This window comes from Agelaius phoeniceus, chromosome 2 (assembly GCF_051311805.1).
Source record: "Agelaius phoeniceus isolate bAgePho1 chromosome 2, bAgePho1.hap1, whole genome shotgun sequence".
NCBI lineage: Eukaryota > Metazoa > Chordata > Aves > Passeriformes > Icteridae > Agelaius > Agelaius phoeniceus.
Window position 1 is genome coordinate 87,807,715 of NC_135266.1, and position 18,008 is coordinate 87,825,722.

Below are 18,008 nucleotides of genomic sequence, written 5' to 3' on the forward strand. Positions count from 1 at the left end.
CTTACAAGACAGGATCCAAATAGAGTAATGGAAGCTCAAATTCCCCTTTGTGGCAATAGGACTGTATGGAGCTTAAGCAGAGGCAATGGCCAAGAAAATTCACCACATCCATCAGGTTTTTCCTGAAAATGCAGCTTTTTGAAAAAATGGCATGGTAACTTTTCCTGAAGAGGAGCAAAATAAATTTGATCAATTATTAATTCCAGAGAAAAGCTCTGGTCAGAGTTATTTTCCTTTTTAATCAATTTATTGCTGTTTATCAGATACTAAGAAACCTTCCAGGCATGAAGTTGTGATCCAGGTGAAGGTCCTGCTTCACCCCTTTTTTGAAGGTTTGCTGTGGATATTCTTATTTGGGTTCAGTATATAAATAATCTGTTGCCAAGAACATTAAAAATCCCCAGCCACTTTCAAAGTCAAGGACCTGAAATTCAGATTTGGATACCAATGTTATCTGTTGTTCAGAGATTTGCTCTGTCAGTCACCCACCTCTGTTGGGATTAGGGGACTGGAGCTCTCTTAAGAGGAAAGGTTGAGGGAGTTGGGCCTGTTCAGCCTCAAGAAGAGACAGCTGAGAGAGCACCTCCCTGATGTCTATAAATATCTGAAGGGAGGGTGTCGGGAGGACAGAGCCAGGCTCTTCTCAGTAAACAAGAGGCAAATGGCAGAAACTGGTGCACAGAAAGTTCCACCTGAACATGAAGAAACCTTGCTGTGCAGGTGACCAAGCACTGAAACAGATTGTCCTGGGGGGATGTGGAGTCTCCCTCACTGGAGATATTCAAGAACTGCCTGGACACAATCCTGTGCTATGTGCTCTAGGATAACCTTTCTTAAGCAGGGAGGTTGGACTGGATGGTCCATCTCTGGTTTCTTCCAACCTTAACCATTTTCTGATTCTGTGATTGTGGACAGGGAGACCAGGTGTGGCTGAAAAAATTTGAGACAGGAGCAGTTCACAATCTGAGGCAAAGCTCCACCAGCATCTTAAGGAAGGTAGGAATAGGGCATGATGACATGTGGAGGGAAGGTTTCTCAGGGGGTGGTTTTGGCTTCAGGGTGTGTTTGTTGCCCTTGTCTCATGTCTATTTATTAAATCATGCATTATGGTTGTCAATGAGTCTTGTCTGGTGAAATGTGGTAGAGTGGACCATGCACAACTGCATCTGACAAATTTACCATAGATCCAAATTTACCATAGATCTAATTTACCATAGATCCAAGTCAGCAGCTTGTACAACCCCACCCCAGACCTGCCACTTCCAAGCTGGTGCAATGTTAAATGTACAATGAATCCTTCAAGTGACCTTGCCTGCAAAGGCAGAGTGGTTTGAGGAACTCATCCCTCCACAGTGTGAGGCACTGGTAGATGTTTTCCTGTTTTATGGGTTGACAGTGTGACACAGACACAGTTGTGCATTTCTCTGGAGTTTGCTTTGTGTTTCCACCTAAGATGCCTCTCAATGCTTAATTTTGGTCTCCAATTTTATTGTTACAAATGACAAGAAAGCATACTTGTTTTCTAAATTCAAGGACATTAGTTGTTAACAGCTATTGCTAACATAGCAGTGGCATTTTTATGCATGTAAAAGCAACAAATTTACCAGTTCATGTCTCCAAAGACACCATTGATGATGACTTTGGACTCTCTAGGTATGGTATTGTTTCCAGTTCAGAGCAAGATCCACGTGCTGAACTCAATCTACCCCAGCAAAGCCATTCTGGCCTAGTGAAAGATTCAATAAAGTTTGTCTAAACGAAACACAAACTTCTGTTTAGTTTGCTTTTGCTATCTTGCTTTCTTTGTATAATGGATAGACTAAGGAAAACAAAGCTTGAAAAGAGTGTTGAGTAGTCAAAATTAAGCACCAGAGAGGTTGTTTGTGTCCCCATCTTTCTGTGGAAGGCTGTTTGGGAGTACAAGTGTGAAAAGGGCATCTAGCGATACCAAGAAGCTACCGAGCAGGTGTCTGGCTGACCTGGTCTCACTGTGATTTGCTGTCTTGTTTCAGATGAAGGATCTGCGTCATGAAAATGTGAATCTGTTCCTGGGCTTTTTCTCAGACTGTGGCATCTTTGCCATCGTGACAGAGTACTGCTCACGAGGCAGCCTGGAGGACTTGCTGAGAAACGAGGATATGAAACTGGACTGGATGTTCAAGTCCTCTCTTGTGATGGATCTAATTAAAGTAAACCCATTGCTCCTGCTGAGGCATGAGCTGAAGGGGACTTTTATGATGACTAAGCTATTTCAATCAGAATGTTGCTTTTTAATAATAACACAGGGAAAACAAATCTGGATGTAATTCTACCAGTCTTTAAATTAGATTTCTTATCCTTATTTTGTTTCCATCTGAGAGAAGCACCATTTGGGGTAATAGAACTACAACTACACAGCAGGACAAGAGGCTAAAACTACATATCAGGCTGCAACTGATCACCTAGAACAACAGAATTTTGTGACAAATTTATTCTTTGCAAAGGCCCTTTCTTGTCATAAATCAGAAGTGCATCTACCATAGAACCAAACAATATCCATCCCCAGCTGCAGGATGGCTGCACATATGATCCCTTTAGCAGCGTTCACACTTCCAATCATGTCCCATGTTTTTATGTCTTAATAGTGAACCACTAATCTGGGACAGGTGGATTCCAGAGAGTAGACCACCAGAACCATTCTTGTAGTCTATGATCCTCCTTCTGAACCTCCTTAAGGGAGATGGGTTGGGCCACTCAGCTCTTCATGGCTTCCTTTGACCTTTTTGGTAACACTTGTGTCCACTTTCTTATCCTTGCCTAGAAGAAAGTGTCCACTTTCTTATCTCTCTCGGTGCAGTGAGACACAGGGCTACAGAGGGGGGCATCTGACTCTTCCTGAAGTTGTCCGACCTTTCCAATACTACTTTAGGGCCCAGACAAACCTATTTCATGTACTTAATCCATTTATAAACTTCTCTCATAGTTTTTTATTTCGATCATATCTGCATTTGACATAAAGTCAATGCTGCATTTGATGCCATCTGAGGTGACAAAGTGGCTTGGTGTCTCTGAGTGCTGATGGATAAGTTAGTTCTTAAGGATCAACCTGGATTTTTTTCTGTGTTTCATAGGGAATCAGATATTTGCATCACCGAGATTTTGCCCATGGACGTCTCAAGTCTCGTAACTGTGTTGTGGATGGCCGGTTTGTCCTGAAGATCACTGACTATGGTTATAATGAGATCCTAGAGGCACAGAAGTGCCCCTATATTCAGCCATCCCCAGAAGGTGCATGTGATGAGGAAATATATTTTTTTAAATATTTGTCCATTGATTTAACAGATGTTTGTCCAAGTACAATTTCAGGCCAGTGGCCACACAAGGATTTTCATGCTCAATCTCACTACGTCTAGTTTCCTCCATACCATGCATTGTTATAAGAAAGGGTAAGCAAAGGTTTTTTCAGACTGCCTGAAAGTGAAGTGAATAGCAGAGTGATGTGGTAAAGAAAATATATTTTACTGTAAGCAGTGACAGAACTTCAGCTTTTTGAAGTTGGAGAAGGACTGAATTGTTCCTGAAATCTGATCAGTACTGTAGCCAGTAGAATGGCTTCACATCCTTAGACCCAATCCTGTATTCAGAGTTTGATGTTATCCCAAATAAAAAGACACTTTTTCTTGTTAAAATAAGTCATCTAAAAGACAAAATTATGTAGATCTCTTTGAAATAGGCCCTCTACATGCCAATCACCAAAGGCTGCCACATGAGATTCCCACCACTTAAGAACAGCCCTCATGGGACCAGGTTTGGAGACTTGGACAGGATTTCTTTCATGTGGCCATTGCTTTGGGGTTCCTCTGGTATCCCAATTTATTCTCAAAACCTGTTTTCCAATAGTATTTCATGGTTTGATGCCTCTGTCATGGGATTTGATGCATACACCTTTTCAGTGTCTCAGATAGGGCAGTTGTCTGACAGAAGACTTCTCCTCCCTTACAGAAGATAAACATAGTTGCAGTGGCAGAAATGTTCTATATCCCCATTTCTCAGAATGTACAGTTACCAGGCTAACAAAATCTCAGTTTGAAGATTCATTTCTTCATGAAGTTGGATATATTTTACAACTGTGTCTTTTATAATTTGAACTATTGGATTATAAAGATTGTGCATCAGATTGTCACAAACTGCTTTTACAGAAACTATTTTCATCTAAAAAGAACTACAGAAAATATGTTGTTAATTGTTGCTGTGTAAAAGAGCAACAACTGTAACAGGAAAGTCAAGATTTGGTGCCAATATTTTGTCTAAGGAACATTTCCAATCAAAAAAAAAATGGTGTTAAAGCTTCTGGAAGGGGTGAGATGACTTCTTATGTTGAAGTTCATGGCTGGTGTTTTATGATACAAATTGTTGGTGTGGCAGTTTTTAAAAAAAACCCATAGAGTAAAACTTGGAAATTCTTTTTTTTTTCTTGGTCAACACAGAGGTTTAGTATTTCTAACATACCACTAGAAGTAAAAGATTTGATTCAGTAGTATTTTCCAACCTTTCATCAAATGACTGAAATAAGGTATTCATTTAAGCATTTATTTCGCAATAGTCTGAGTTAAAGTGTAAGAAATGTGATGCTCTGAAATTTTTTTAGAATTGCTCTGGACAGCTCCTGAGTTACTGCGGGACCCAGACATGTGCAGAAAGGGCACAATCAAAGGGGACATCTACAGCTTTGCAATCATCCTGCAAGAAGTGGTTGCTCGGGGTCCACCTTACTGCACATCAGAACTCTCAGCTGAAGGTAGGCAACTACTACAGTTATTTTTAAGGCTTTGTGCAGAGCACTTTATAAAAGGCCTGGCCAAGTCCCCTTACTAATAAGGCAATAATGTATTAGTCTCATGACCTTTCTCAGTGTCAGAAGTCTGTTTCCAACACAACATTCATAACAAACATCAAAATGTAGAGTTCTCATCACAGCCTTGGTACATGTCTCATCACTGCTTTCACTGGGATCAGGATTCTGGGTGCTCTCCAGGATGCTTCAGGCCCCTGCAGCACCTCCAGTTCCCTGTGGAAACTCGGACTTTTCATCTTAGTATGGGGTGAAATCTGAGGGCAGAACTTCCCATAGCTTAGAAACTCCTTTGCTTCCCACTCATTGGCCCTTTTTTGTGTATCATGGAGGCTGAAGTTTTTGAGCGGGACCCCTTGCCAACATCCTATTTCGTCCATCTGCCCATCTATTTGTTCTTAATCCTTTCCTTTCTAAAGACACCCTCTCTTCAACAGAGGTCAAAGTGATGTATCATGTTGCTTATGTGTATCAGAAACAGCAAACAGGTGAAGTCTTTAGGAGCTGCTCATGGTGCAACAATGCTGTGCATCCATGGGAAGAACAAACCCATTGCAGTCAGGGTCAGGTCAGAAGCACTTAAACAGGGAGGGAGTGACAACAATCTAAAATTAGCTGATTTCAGTGACAGCCCAGACTCAACACATTTTAAGCTGGACAATCATCAAGTGGGGTATGACAATTCAGTATGTGCCAGTTCAGCTGGGAAAATGGGGCCCTGACTTTTCTATGCCTGAAGCTGCTGTCACAATGCAATGACAATGATATTAATGATGTATCCCACTCTGTCAATCAGAGCTGGACCTATGATGTAGACTATGATGCAATTAACAGGTTTCTTCCATCTCATACCTCCTGCAGAACCTCCAGCAAATGTTAAACACAGTTCAGTCCTGTTTTCTAACCTGATAAAATGATGAATTTCTACTCATTGTGTCTCAATCCTAAGGAGCTTTCACTTGTGAACATTAAAACAATCTGGGGAAGGCATTTCCTCTCAGCTGCCCCTGGAAATATTGGGGCCAGATGTTTGGATTAGTTCATTTGGCGGAGTCTGGGGGAATGAGGCAAAGATCTTTAAAGTAGACTGTAAATGCTGAAAAGCTTTGGGTACTCACAGCAACAGCAGGACTTCTGCCAGAGAAAGAGGTTTCCACTCTGTTTGCTTGCTCTGCACTGAGCAAAATAAGATTTCAAATACCATAACTTTGGTGGGTGTTAAAAGACTGACTTCTCAGGGTTTGAAAACCCAAGCCCAGTTCCTTACAAGCCTCATTTCTAGGAAGGGAGCTCTAGACAGGGAGTCATTTCCCAGACACTGTTTTGAACTCAACCTCTCCCCCTTAACATACTTTCCACTGTCGCCACTCCCAGCAACTTCCTATGTCCTGGTTCCCAGTTAATGATGAAGCATCAGAGGCTGGTATCCTTCCTGTCTGGGCTCAGCCATAAACCTCTGCTGTCTTAGAAGACTGCAGGTCCTAGTGGAGAGAGTCAGAGGCAATTTCATTACATACAAGCCTGCAGGCTCACACATCCATCTGTCACACATCCTTCCCCCATCCAGCCACTTTATTACTCATAACCTGATTCTCCAGGGACATGAATCTTCTTTAAATCCTTCAAGAGACTCCTGACAGAGAAAAGTAGAAACTTCCAGCTTCATTTGGCACAGACACTGGGTGCTGAGGACTAAGAGTGACAGCTGAAAAAGCAAGCCAGGGACACAAGGAAAGGTCCATGTCCTTTGCCCCTGTCAAGACCTCCCCATCTTACAATGTGGTTCCCAATCTTCTCTTTGCCACAGAAATTATAAGGAAAGTGAAGAAGCCCCCTCCCCTGTGTCGCCCAAACATAGCTCCTGAGGTAGCCCCCCTGGCATGCATCCAGGTAATGAAGCAATGCTGGGCTGAAGCCCCTGAACGACGTCCAACATTTGAGGAGGTGTTTCATAAGGTCAGTAAGTAGAGAAGCTGGTGTAATCCTATTGTTTGTTCTTGGCAGGGAAGTGTTTTATTGTTTGGGGTTTGTTTTATTTTTTTGCTTTAACTCAGTTATTAAAGAATGAAGAAGTTGCAGAGCCCTAGACTTGTCCTGACTTAGGGGTGATAAAGCAGCCTGGACTTGGGCTTGATGTCTTCACATTAGCAGTGTACCTGCAGAGATGGTCTCATGGAGATGAAAGATTTGTAAATTATTCACCTTCAGACCAATTTTTCTTTTAATCTTCTAAAGTGTTTAAAATGATAACTATAAAAAAATTCACCAAAGACTGTTAAAGACAAAGTTACAATGTTTGGCATAGGAGGTCTCTCAATTCCAGATTGGTGGAAGCTTGGAGAATATCCCAGGGAAATATGAGTGTACCTGAGGCCCGTTTAAACAGCTTTCCTAGGTATGTGTTACTGGCCAATCTCATGGACAGGTACTGGCAAAATAACCCCCTTTCTGATCAAGCAATGTTGTTCCTGTGTTCTTATAAGGTGATAGAATCATAGACTCATTAAGGTTGGACTTTTAAGATCATCAATCATCAACCCCATACCACCACCATGTGTGCTGTTAAACCATGTCTTCAAGTGCCACATCCACATGTTTCTTGAGCACTAACAGGGATGGTAACTGCAACCATTATCCTAAGCAGTCTGTTCCAAAAAGTTTTTACAAACCCTTTCTGTGAAAAAAAAATTATTAATATCCAATATAAACCTTCACTGACACAACTTTAGGGCATTTTGTCAAAACAGGTAAACAAATATGCTTAATTTTTGCCTTTTGGTTCTGTGAAGCTGTGAATAATTTTGAACCTGCTGACTCCACTGTTGAGTCTAAAGTAGCCTCTAAAGTCACAAATTATCCGAAAGTTCCAGCAGCTCAACTTCAGGTCAGGAAGAGAAAGCACAACTCAACTAAGAACTGGGAATGGAGGTGGCAGTACACATGCACGTCAGTGTACACTGCATGTTAAGTGCAGTAATATGTAAAAAGGTTGTAAGTGTTGCTAACACCCTGAACTTTGTGCCTCTGAATGCAAAGTTTTGCAAGTTACCCTAAAGATTGTTCATGGGATAAATGGGGTTGCAAACCTGCAGCCAGACAAGACTCTGTAACAAATGTACATATTGACAACTACTGTAAGATTGTGTTTCATCTAACTCTCACTGATTGATGCAAATTCACCTTCTAATTCACCTTTTCCTTTATCTTTGAACTTCTGCCATTTAAAAATCCAGTCTTTAGCATGACACCTCCAAAGCAATATTTGCTTTTTGTTCCTTTCTAAACTCAGAGTGCTACAGTGATGTAAAGAGACAGACAAATAACTCTCCAGTTTGATTTTCCAGTTCAAAACCATCAACAAAGGGAAAAAGACCAATATCATCGACTCAATGCTCAGGATGCTTGAGCAGTACTCAAGCAACCTGGAAGATTTAATCAGTGAGCGGACTGAAGAGCTAGAGGTTGAAAAACAGAAGACAGAAAAACTGCTGTCACAAATGCTTCCACCGTAAGTACTGGCACTTTAAGTGGTAAAAAATCCCCAGAAAACCAAACCAAAACCACCCCATACAAGCCCATATCTAGTCTGGACAACACCCTTCCCCAGAAATGAGCAACGCTGTAGATTTGATCATCAATTTTGACAAGCACCTTCAAATCAAACTAAGAAACTCTAATCAATGCTGATTACAGCCATACAGTGGAAGATCTGAACACAGAAAACCAAGAGTCTGAGCACTTGAGCATGCGCTAGAAAAGGGTTTGTTCCCTGCCATCTTTTTTGTGTTGCTGTTTCAGTTCAGTGGCAGAAGCCCTCAAGACTGGTGGCACTGTGGAACCTGAGTATTTTGACCAGGTGACCATCTACTTCAATGACATTGTGGGCTTCACATCCATTTCAGCCCTCAGTGAACCCATTGAAGTAGTTGACCTTCTGAACGACCTTTACTCTCTGTTCGATGCTGTTCTTGGAAACCATGATGTTTACAAGGTGAGAAGTAATTTTATCCTGTGTTTCCTTTCCATCTTTTTCAATTTCTGTATTTATTTCTTAATATGATGGTATTTGCTAGGTGGAGACAATTGGTGATGCCTACATGGTTGCCTCAGGGCTCCCAAAACGGAATGGAAACAAGCACGCAGCTGAAATAGCCAACATGTCCTTGGACATCCTCAGCTCTGTGGGAACATTCAAAATGAGGCACATGCCAGACATTCCCCTCAGGATACGAATTGGGCTACACACAGGTAGGCAACTGAACACCAGAGAACTCCTTCTCAACTGCATTTCCAACTCTGAATTCTTTCTTCATGCCTGCCCTCCAAAAAACACCCTTTCAAGACACTTTAAAATCTTCCACATCAACAAGGCAGTTAAAATGGAAAAACAAAACCCAGAGAGGGTTTCTGGAGGAAAGTGGCTTAGTATCATTTTAAGGAGAGATTTTGTATTCTGTCTCAGCCAGGAACTGCATCTGGCATGTTAGTCACAAGGGTTTCATCGTATGGATAGCTCTTTAATGTGCCATAGCACCTTCAGAAGTGGGATATCGAGACACCCAGTGATGTCTTTGCAACTCCATTCTGAAATGAAAAAGTACAGAAACACTGGCATATAAAGTGAAAGGATAAAAAGATTGGAGATATTTATTACAGATAGGATATACTGGAAGAAAAATGTGATACAGCTCGTAAGAAAAAGTTATGTTATAAAGAAAACATTATCTCTGATGTAGAAGTCATAATGTATTCAATCAACAGAAAGATTGCTTGTTTAAAATGAAAGGAGGAAGTTCCATATATATATATATATACAAAATGTAATTAAACTCCAAAGTAAAACAAAAAATTCCAAAACAGCAGAACTACAGTTATATAGGCAAAAGTATTTTAAATGTAGGAAAATACATCTGCTGTTATCATGAATCAGTATTTGTGTAATATATATGAACCTTCATAATTTTATACATTTTTTTAGACAACTTTTTTTCCCAGCTGTTTGTCACCAGATTTCTTGCCTCTTCCTCTAAAGTACCAGGTGTTGCCCACTGTGGGAAGCCAAACAATGACTAAGAATGCCCAGGAGTCTGACCCAATAATGTATGGGGTTTTATCCTTCTGCTTATCTGATAATATCCATGCTTTTGGAGCTTTAGCATGCAAGCATTTTGCAGATGTCAGTATCCTGGTCTCTGATGTACATATTGGGAGGCAGAAGCAGAGTAAAGGAAGTATCTCAGTCAGAATATCCCAAGAACAGAGTTGTGACTTTAGCAGAGTTAAAATCAATATTATAAATCCTAGACCTTATAAGACCCTCTTTTGGAGTTATCTCTAAAACACATCTCCCTACTGTTTTCTTTGAAGTTTGTGATTCTTAGTTGACCCTTCACAGAAGTGTAAAGCATTAAAGAATGATTGCAGGAGCATTGTGTGTTTTACACTCTGTCAGAAATTAGATGAGACTATGGCTGCAGATTGTCTTGCCCAGAGCAGGAGTCTCTGGAGCACCAACAGCATATTTTCAACATGGAAAGAGAGGAATTTGCTGTGCAACATCTGCTGCTGCCTGTTGACAGCAGTTCTGCAATGTATCTCCCATGCAGTTGGCCAAAAAATACGTCCCTAGGTAATGTCTACAGGGGGTAATAACATTTTTTTGTTTTTATGAACTCTGGATATCTGGAAAGCAGAATTGCTATGAACTGTTGTATTGGGTGTGAAGGGAAGAGGGTGGAGGACTCTGCACATCTTGTTTTGCATAGATCTGGCAGCATCATACTGTCATGGGAGCAGCCACAAGCAAATGTTCCAAAGCAAACCAGCTCTCTGAGCCACGGAGCTGATGGCTGAGTTTGATTAACCCTAGACCCCGTTTCTCCTGAGAAAAGATGGATGAAGAGGGAATGATCAGCATCATGAAAGCCTTGGGGAAGCTCTTGGGGGAGAGGAGAACTTGGCTGACACTTTCGCTGTACTGGAAAGGATGGAGAAAGGGTGTGACCCCCAGTCACGTACTTCAGCTGCTCTCTGGAAACTGGTGCCAAGAAGAGCTCACGATTCCCTCTCAGAAAAAGCAGTAAATGCATTTTGGGCATAGGCATTTTGCCCATGCCTCTTCTACCCTGAGGGAAAGCTGCACCTCTGGGAACTTCTGATGGCCCATGCCCATCATCTACTTGTGGCAATGCATAGATAAGGCAAAGAGGACAGGATGACCAGTGCTTGGTCTGCATTTTCTCCCCTGATTTAAACACATCCTGGAATCTTGGCTGTCCTCTCTTGAGTTCACTGCAGGTCCAGGATAACTCGGCTGACTCAGCTGTTTCCCCATTATCCATGCCTGGGCTGGAGCAGGACAGTCAGCCAAAGCAGTGGTGAGAAGATAAGCTCTTCCACAGAGGCTGAAGATGATTTGTGTATCAGTCAGGCTCTCTGGCAGTCAGCCCTGCACTTTGATCTTGCCTCTCAAACTCTGCAGCACTGCCGATGGTCTTTGCAGAGTCTTAGCCAGAGCCTCTCGTTAACTGACCCTTGCAAGCCCTGGCAAAGAGACACTTCAAAGCAAACTTCTGGACCTGTGTAATGAAACAGCTAGGCCATGATGTCCTCATCACAGGGTGCCTGGTTTCCTCTGAACCTTGTAACTAGGAGATTTACCATTGGAAGTTTTTCTTAGCCTTCTGCTGAAGCTGTTTGGAGAAGGGGGAACACACACAGGAGGTGAAGGCAGTGATCAAATTAAGTCTTAGATGCTTTCAACACAGGGAATGTGTAATTTTGGGAATGCTTATGTGGTAGGGTTGGTTTTGAGCTGAGAACCTTCTGCAATGGCACAGGCTTAAAAGCAGTATTCTAGAAAGATAACACCTCGCCCTAAAAATCTTGCCTCTTCTATATTGTGAGCTTTGTGCAGAAATGTCTGGGTGATTGCACCAACAAAGTAGGAAACCTGAATTCAGGCACTCACATGGAGGTGTTTCCAGGACTTTCAGGGAGTCTGCACTCATTTTGAGGACATGTAAATGAACCCTGTAAAGCTGTTCATGTGCAGCAGTGGAAAAGCTCTTTTGGCTCCGTTGACCACATTGACTTCGTCTCCACTGACTACAGTAGAAGCTCATCTGCCTTTATTTGTGCTTCTGAAATGGAATCACAGAATCATAGCATACTCTGAGTTGTGAGGGACCCACAAGGATCATGGAGTCCAACTCTCAAGTGAATAGCCCATGCAGGGATCAAGCCCATGACCCTGGTGTTCTTAGCAGCATGCTCTAACCGATGGAGCACAAATCCTCCTCAATGAGGTCTGTTTTTTCAACAGGAACCACCTTTTTGTGTCCTTGCATCACCTATTACAGAAGGAGCTTTGGTCCTTAGTGAGATTTGGGATAGCTGCTGTCACGTTATCACCACAAAAAGAAGAGAGGCAGTGTTTTGTGAGATAGTGTTTTCTCAGGGAAGTCTCTTACTGAAGCATGAATAAGAAGTCTCCAACAGGACCATTTTTTGTGTATATGTCAACATTAACATACACACAATAAAGGCCAGTTAGGGAATCGTAAGATCCTTGGGTGAGACTATCAACAGTGCCTTTACAGGTGCCTTTACACTGTTGTGTATAGAAGTGCCTATAGATGAAAACCTGAATTAAACTTCCTCTAGTGAGGAAGTTTAGTAGTTCCTCTTCTGAAAAGCTTGAAACAAATTAGACAGTAATGATAAGGATGGAAATTAGCTTGTAGGAGATTCTGAGGAGCAGTGTTTTCTCTGAGGTACACTCACAGTTGAAAAGAAACCCCCTTAAATCAGGTTTTCATGATCTCTAGCAGTCTCTGCCTGCTGTTTTTTATCCAGTTTGATCCATGCTGCTCAAGTCCTTGTAATACTTTTTGTATGAACCATTCTTCCTCTCTCTTTTTAAAAAATATTTTATCAAGCAGTGATTCATCAGGCAGGAGTCAATATTTGTCTTACCTCTGAGTTTGCATCCTCATGAAGTATTTTAAAATCCAGCAACTTTAGGCAGCAACAACTTTTCAGAGATCACAGCAAGAGAGGTTCTTGTGAAGTTCCCCATAGCTTTCAGCAATGGAGTTTTACTATCCTTAAGATAGATCTGAAAACTATATAAAGGATCAATATTTTTAAATAATGCTAAAATCAGCATAAAATTGCACTGTAAAAAACTAAGTAACTGATCACTTCTAAATTAGGCCACAATTGCTACTATTTATATTATTACTGTTTGAAACCAAACATTTTAACCTATAACCTTTTTAAATTATGATAACCCTAATCTATAGCATCATTTCAGGTACTGTTGATGATGTACAATGTTCACATCTCTTGTAATCTTGCAGAGGAAAAGATTTCCTAGAGATAAGTTGTACTAAAAGAAGGATCATGACATTGAAAAGGCAGGAAAAGCCTGAAAAGGAATATCTCATAAATGCCTCTGATGGAAAATACAGGGAGTCCTGCCCTTTGTCTGCAGGAAGCCACACACTTAATCACATTGCTTTTTATTTTTATTTTTGCATTTATTTTGCAAGCCTGATATTTTCTAGTGTAGGCAATGAAATTTAGCCTCTCCTCTTTCAGAGTGCAGTCTAAACATTAACTAAGCCAAATGCCCCAGATGAAAATTGTCTCTGCTGTTTGGCTTCCACACATTTTATCTCCCAGTCTGTGCATGATCCTGCGGATCCTGCGCACATACCTCTCCCTGACAACTTGGCAATGATTCTTTGGAAGCTACTTAGAAAGTGAATAGATCTTGTATAAAGAATGAGAAAGAGGGGAAAAAGAGGTCTTGGCTAGACAGGCCAGCCAACAGTGTCTTCTTTTCCAAGGAAGGGACACAGGGTGGTCCAGAGTGCTGCCAGCACCTCTGGACTCCCAAGGCTGATTTTTAATCCTGTTTCAGCAGGTTACAGGGCATGTCATAGGATCTAACTTTAGTTTTCTTACATGGAAAAAGACCTTTTTAAAATGAGATTATGATTGAACTTGACTTTCCATGAACTCTGAACTAATTTCTCCCAGATGCTGGTAAACTGAGGGCCTACCACACACGACCTTTCTCAGACATGAAACACCAACATGAAATCTAGAGCAATCCTTAACTTTTGACTCTTTGTAGCAAGCACCAAGACAAATGATATCTTTAGAAAACCTTCTCCTGTATTCCCAATAGGTTTTTTGAGTATCAGAGGAGAAGATGAGATTTGTTTGTCAGTGGACCCCTGGATTTATGCAGGCCCATCCGGGTAATGCAGCTGATGTGTCTTTCAGGGCCTTGTGTGGCAGGCGTGGTGGGGCTGACCATGCCGCGGTACTGCCTCTTCGGGGACACAGTCAACACGGCGTCAAGGATGGAGTCCACGGGCCTGCGTGAGTATTTGGGACAGTCAAAGAAAGGGGAGGTCAAATGACAGAATTCAAAGCAGCCTGACGGAGAGGACACCAGTTTTCCCATTGTAGGTTGGCCTTTAGGACCCTGCCTTCCAGCTGCAGTTCTCTGACTGGAATCCCATCAACTAAAATCAACATGAATCCTGCCCTACTTTCCTCCAGCATGGTTTGGATCTTGCTTTCAGTCAGTGCTAAGAATCCTTAATTCAGAGCTGTTCTTGCACAGTAAAATAATTCACTTACCTTTCATGACAAAGCAAGGGTTGAAGCATGGGTGGGCACTGCTTCCATCATACCCATGGTCATAGAAATCCCACTGAGACTGGAGACAGCAGGAGCACTGCAGGTACAAGAACATTGTTACACATTAATAAAAATGCATATAGATAAATAGGCAAATTGTAGGTTAGTCCCTCAGGAAATGTAGCTCATAGCTGTGTGATCTTCCTCTACATATTCAAACTGATGTTTTTCTTTCTTATTATTATGGAAAAAAAATTAATCAGCTCATACCACATCCTTCAAAGGGGAAGGCAATGTGATTGTCAAAATTGAAATAAAAGCTCAACCCAAAAAAAACTACTTCGGGGGAATTGTTTTAGAAATATTTCCTGTCTTGTTCACAAGCAGAACAATAAAAAATTTCAGTGAGTTCCAGCAGTGGCTGTAAAACAATCTGGGGAAGATGGGAATCCAATAAATTTCTCCACCTTTGCCCTTTTTGTTCATAGACTAAATGGCAGCTCTGGGTGAAATAAATTACTAAAAATCCAGACATATCTACATGCATAGCCACATTTTCTTTATGTTCCCTTGCAAACTCCATCTCTCTGCTCTTCATCCCTGCTTTCAAATTATGTTGGGTGTCTGCAGCAGGACAGTTGGCTATTTTTCATTTCTTTCTCATTCCCTAGTTATACTGTGGCAATAGATAAAACAGAAATCTAACTGAAATGTTACTGGAAACCACTTAATATCTTTATGAAGAGATGGACTTCTACACTGTGTTTGGTATCCTTCTCCAGGAAGGCCCCAGCACAGATCTTCTCTCTCCCTGTGCTCTTTACAGCCCTGCCTGGAAGAATCCATCAGTCAGACTTAAACTCCACATAGAGAAGCACCACACAGCTGCACCAGCCACACACCTGAATTTGAGCACTGCTGCTTTGGAGCCCTTTTCCTTGTCAGGATGAAGCAGTGGGGAATTCACAGCATGTGTGCAGTACAATGATCCAGCTGCTTTCCTTTCTGTTCCCAGCTTACAGAATTCATGTCAGCCAAAGTACAGTGGATATACTTCGGAAACTGAATGAAGGCTATGAAATCATACCCAGGGGGAAAACAGAACTGAGGGTAAGAAGGCCAGGGCTGTGTGAAGCACTTAACAAGGGAGTCATCTTGCTTGAGGAATTTTCATACTATTATCTTTTTTGGCCTTCATACAACAATCTTCAGCTGAATCATTCCGAAATTGTCCCTTTCATTTGTTTCAACACATTATATAGCTATTGAATGACTGTGGGATCAAGCAGTCAGCTGTATGTACTGGATATAAGTATTTATATAGTAGACTATGTAGTCCACCCTTTACAGAAGCTGCTACTTTTCAATGTCCAAACAAAGCAGTACTAAATAATAATAAACATAATTTCTACCCTTACATAGTCAATGGACAGAAGTAGGAGCTTTGCTTGCCTTAAATACCTAGAATAAAATGTCTGAATATGGCCTCAGGTCCCCCAACAATCTTGCATGACAAATGGAATCATTCAAGTTCATATGTCTGCAAGTGGAGATTTGGGGTAAATATTCCAGGTCTAGTCAATGGAAAGAAACCTTTACATAGTTAGTGGGGGTAAATTGGCCTTTCAGGAAATTACAAGCCCGAAGTACTTTCAGGGCCTAATTTATGTGAAGATGATTGTTGGTTTTCCTCCCCTTCTTCAGTCAAAGGTGATTGACTCAAATAGGTTCATCAGATGCATCACACCTTACAAGCTAAACCGTCCATGGTGGGAGAGGAAGTTATTATTCTGACACTCAGTTCAGAATGAGTTGTAAAATCTCTCAATTAATAATGCTAGTGCTGCCAAATAAGATGATTAGTGATCCTGTAGTTTCCAATTTCTGTTCAGCTGTGTCCAATGACCCAGATCAATGAGGGTAATTTGTAAATGACAGTTGGAACAAGGATAATGAATATCCTCTTTCAGGAAAGTGAAACTCAAATAATCCCTGAGCTATTCTGAAGGAGAGACCAAGATTTCCAGGCATGGTCTGTCTCTGGATATGTATAAAGCCAGAGAAACCTAGAGAAAAATTACGTATCAAGCAGAGGGCAGTCAGAAAGCTGCTTTTTATCTGAATTTTTGGTTTTATTTTAGGGTAAAGGAGTAGAAGAAACATATTGGCTGGTTGGGAAAAAAGGCTTCCAGAAACCCTTACCTAAACCTCCTGAAATAAAGCCAGGGTAAGTGTGACTCCGTCGCTGTCCAAGGCATTCATTAAAACATCTCTTTAGGAGTTCACAGGCTGAATATCTGTCTGTCCATGTTATCTGTTTGCAAAATCTATGTCCTGTTCCTTTGGTGACTTACATGTTCAGGCATAGTGCTGGGACTCAGAAGGGATGCGATTCCTTCAGCGCCTCTCCTTATTCACAGTTCCCAAGTGACATGGAAACTTCCTGCTTCTCCCCTATAGTCACTTGGAGACTGAACACCAAGGAGCTCCTCCTTGAATCTCCTTCCTGCTCTGGGTGCATGTAGGAGACACACGGTAGGGACACTTTCAGGTCTCTGGTGTCATCAGTGTATGGGAGACACTCAAGATTTTTCTCCCCTTCCATCAAATTTCTGCTGAAAACAGCCTCATTCAGCATATAAACACATTTCTTCCCTTTCATTCTAACAGAAGAATAAGAAAGCTTTGTGTTACAAATTTATGGCACTGTTATGTAATTGAAGATTTAATGATGCTGCCTTCATTAAGTCATTTTCTAGCTTTGCAATGCTTGGCTTCACAGAGTACTCCCTGTTCAGCTGTCACCTTCTGTATGCCTGGAAAGGATGTTGTGGTCAGGACATAAAAACCAGGAGCTGGATTTGTTTGACAAGAACAGCATGGTCACCCACATTAAAAGCAGTCAGCCTTGACTCCCTTTATTGGCAGTAAAGAGAAATACTTGCTAAGGGTCTGATTCAATTGGCCCTTGCAAGATGCCTGGTTTGTTGAGGTCCTAAAGTAACTACTTCAGAGACCGGTGTCTGACAGCAAACAAGGTCTGTTTAATGTAGCTCTGACTTCTCCTTATCAATATTGTTCTAAATCTGGCCCTGTTCCCTCTTAGTAAATAAAAAGATTTCCCCATTTCCCCACATGCTCAGGATCAGAGGATCTTGTGCATCCATGTGTAATCTCTGAAAAGTCCACCTTTAACACTGCAGAGACAGAGGTGATCTACTCTTGTCCCAAGGCCCAAATATTTCTTCTTCTTTTGCAGTATCTCCGTCCCCACAGGTCACACTGCAGTTGAGTGATTTGGACAGTAATCAGAGGAAAAAAGTAAAGTTACACAAAACCATATTTGTCCTAGTGAGGGGGCAAAATGAAACTTATACCCCATAGGCGAAGTGTCAAGTTACAGAAAGAAATAACTGGATGTTGAAGCAGAGCAAATATTTGGAGAACAGCATCACGCATAGACTGTGCTGTTATCAGATAGATATCGGACATTATGTCCTTTCCAACCTTATCTTGA

At 41.5% G+C, this 18,008-nt stretch overlaps 1 protein-coding gene across 1 annotated transcript in view; it reads left to right on the forward strand.

The window, feature by feature from the left end:
- The window catches only part of GUCY2F (guanylate cyclase 2F, retinal), a 38,461-nt gene that overhangs the window by 12,094 nt on the left and 8,359 nt on the right, over window positions 1-18,008 (forward strand). The window contains exons 7-17 of the mRNA XM_077174707.1: window positions 916-996; window positions 2,013-2,189; window positions 3,111-3,267; window positions 4,628-4,777; window positions 6,639-6,787; window positions 8,176-8,339; window positions 8,630-8,822; window positions 8,905-9,079; window positions 14,129-14,227; window positions 15,507-15,601; window positions 16,633-16,718. Of these exons, the coding sequence (XP_077030822.1) occupies window positions 916-996; window positions 2,013-2,189; window positions 3,111-3,267; window positions 4,628-4,777; window positions 6,639-6,787; window positions 8,176-8,339; window positions 8,630-8,822; window positions 8,905-9,079; window positions 14,129-14,227; window positions 15,507-15,601; window positions 16,633-16,718 (1,526 nt within the window). The remainder of the gene's footprint in view (window positions 1-915; window positions 997-2,012; window positions 2,190-3,110; window positions 3,268-4,627; window positions 4,778-6,638; window positions 6,788-8,175; window positions 8,340-8,629; window positions 8,823-8,904; window positions 9,080-14,128; window positions 14,228-15,506; window positions 15,602-16,632; window positions 16,719-18,008) is intronic.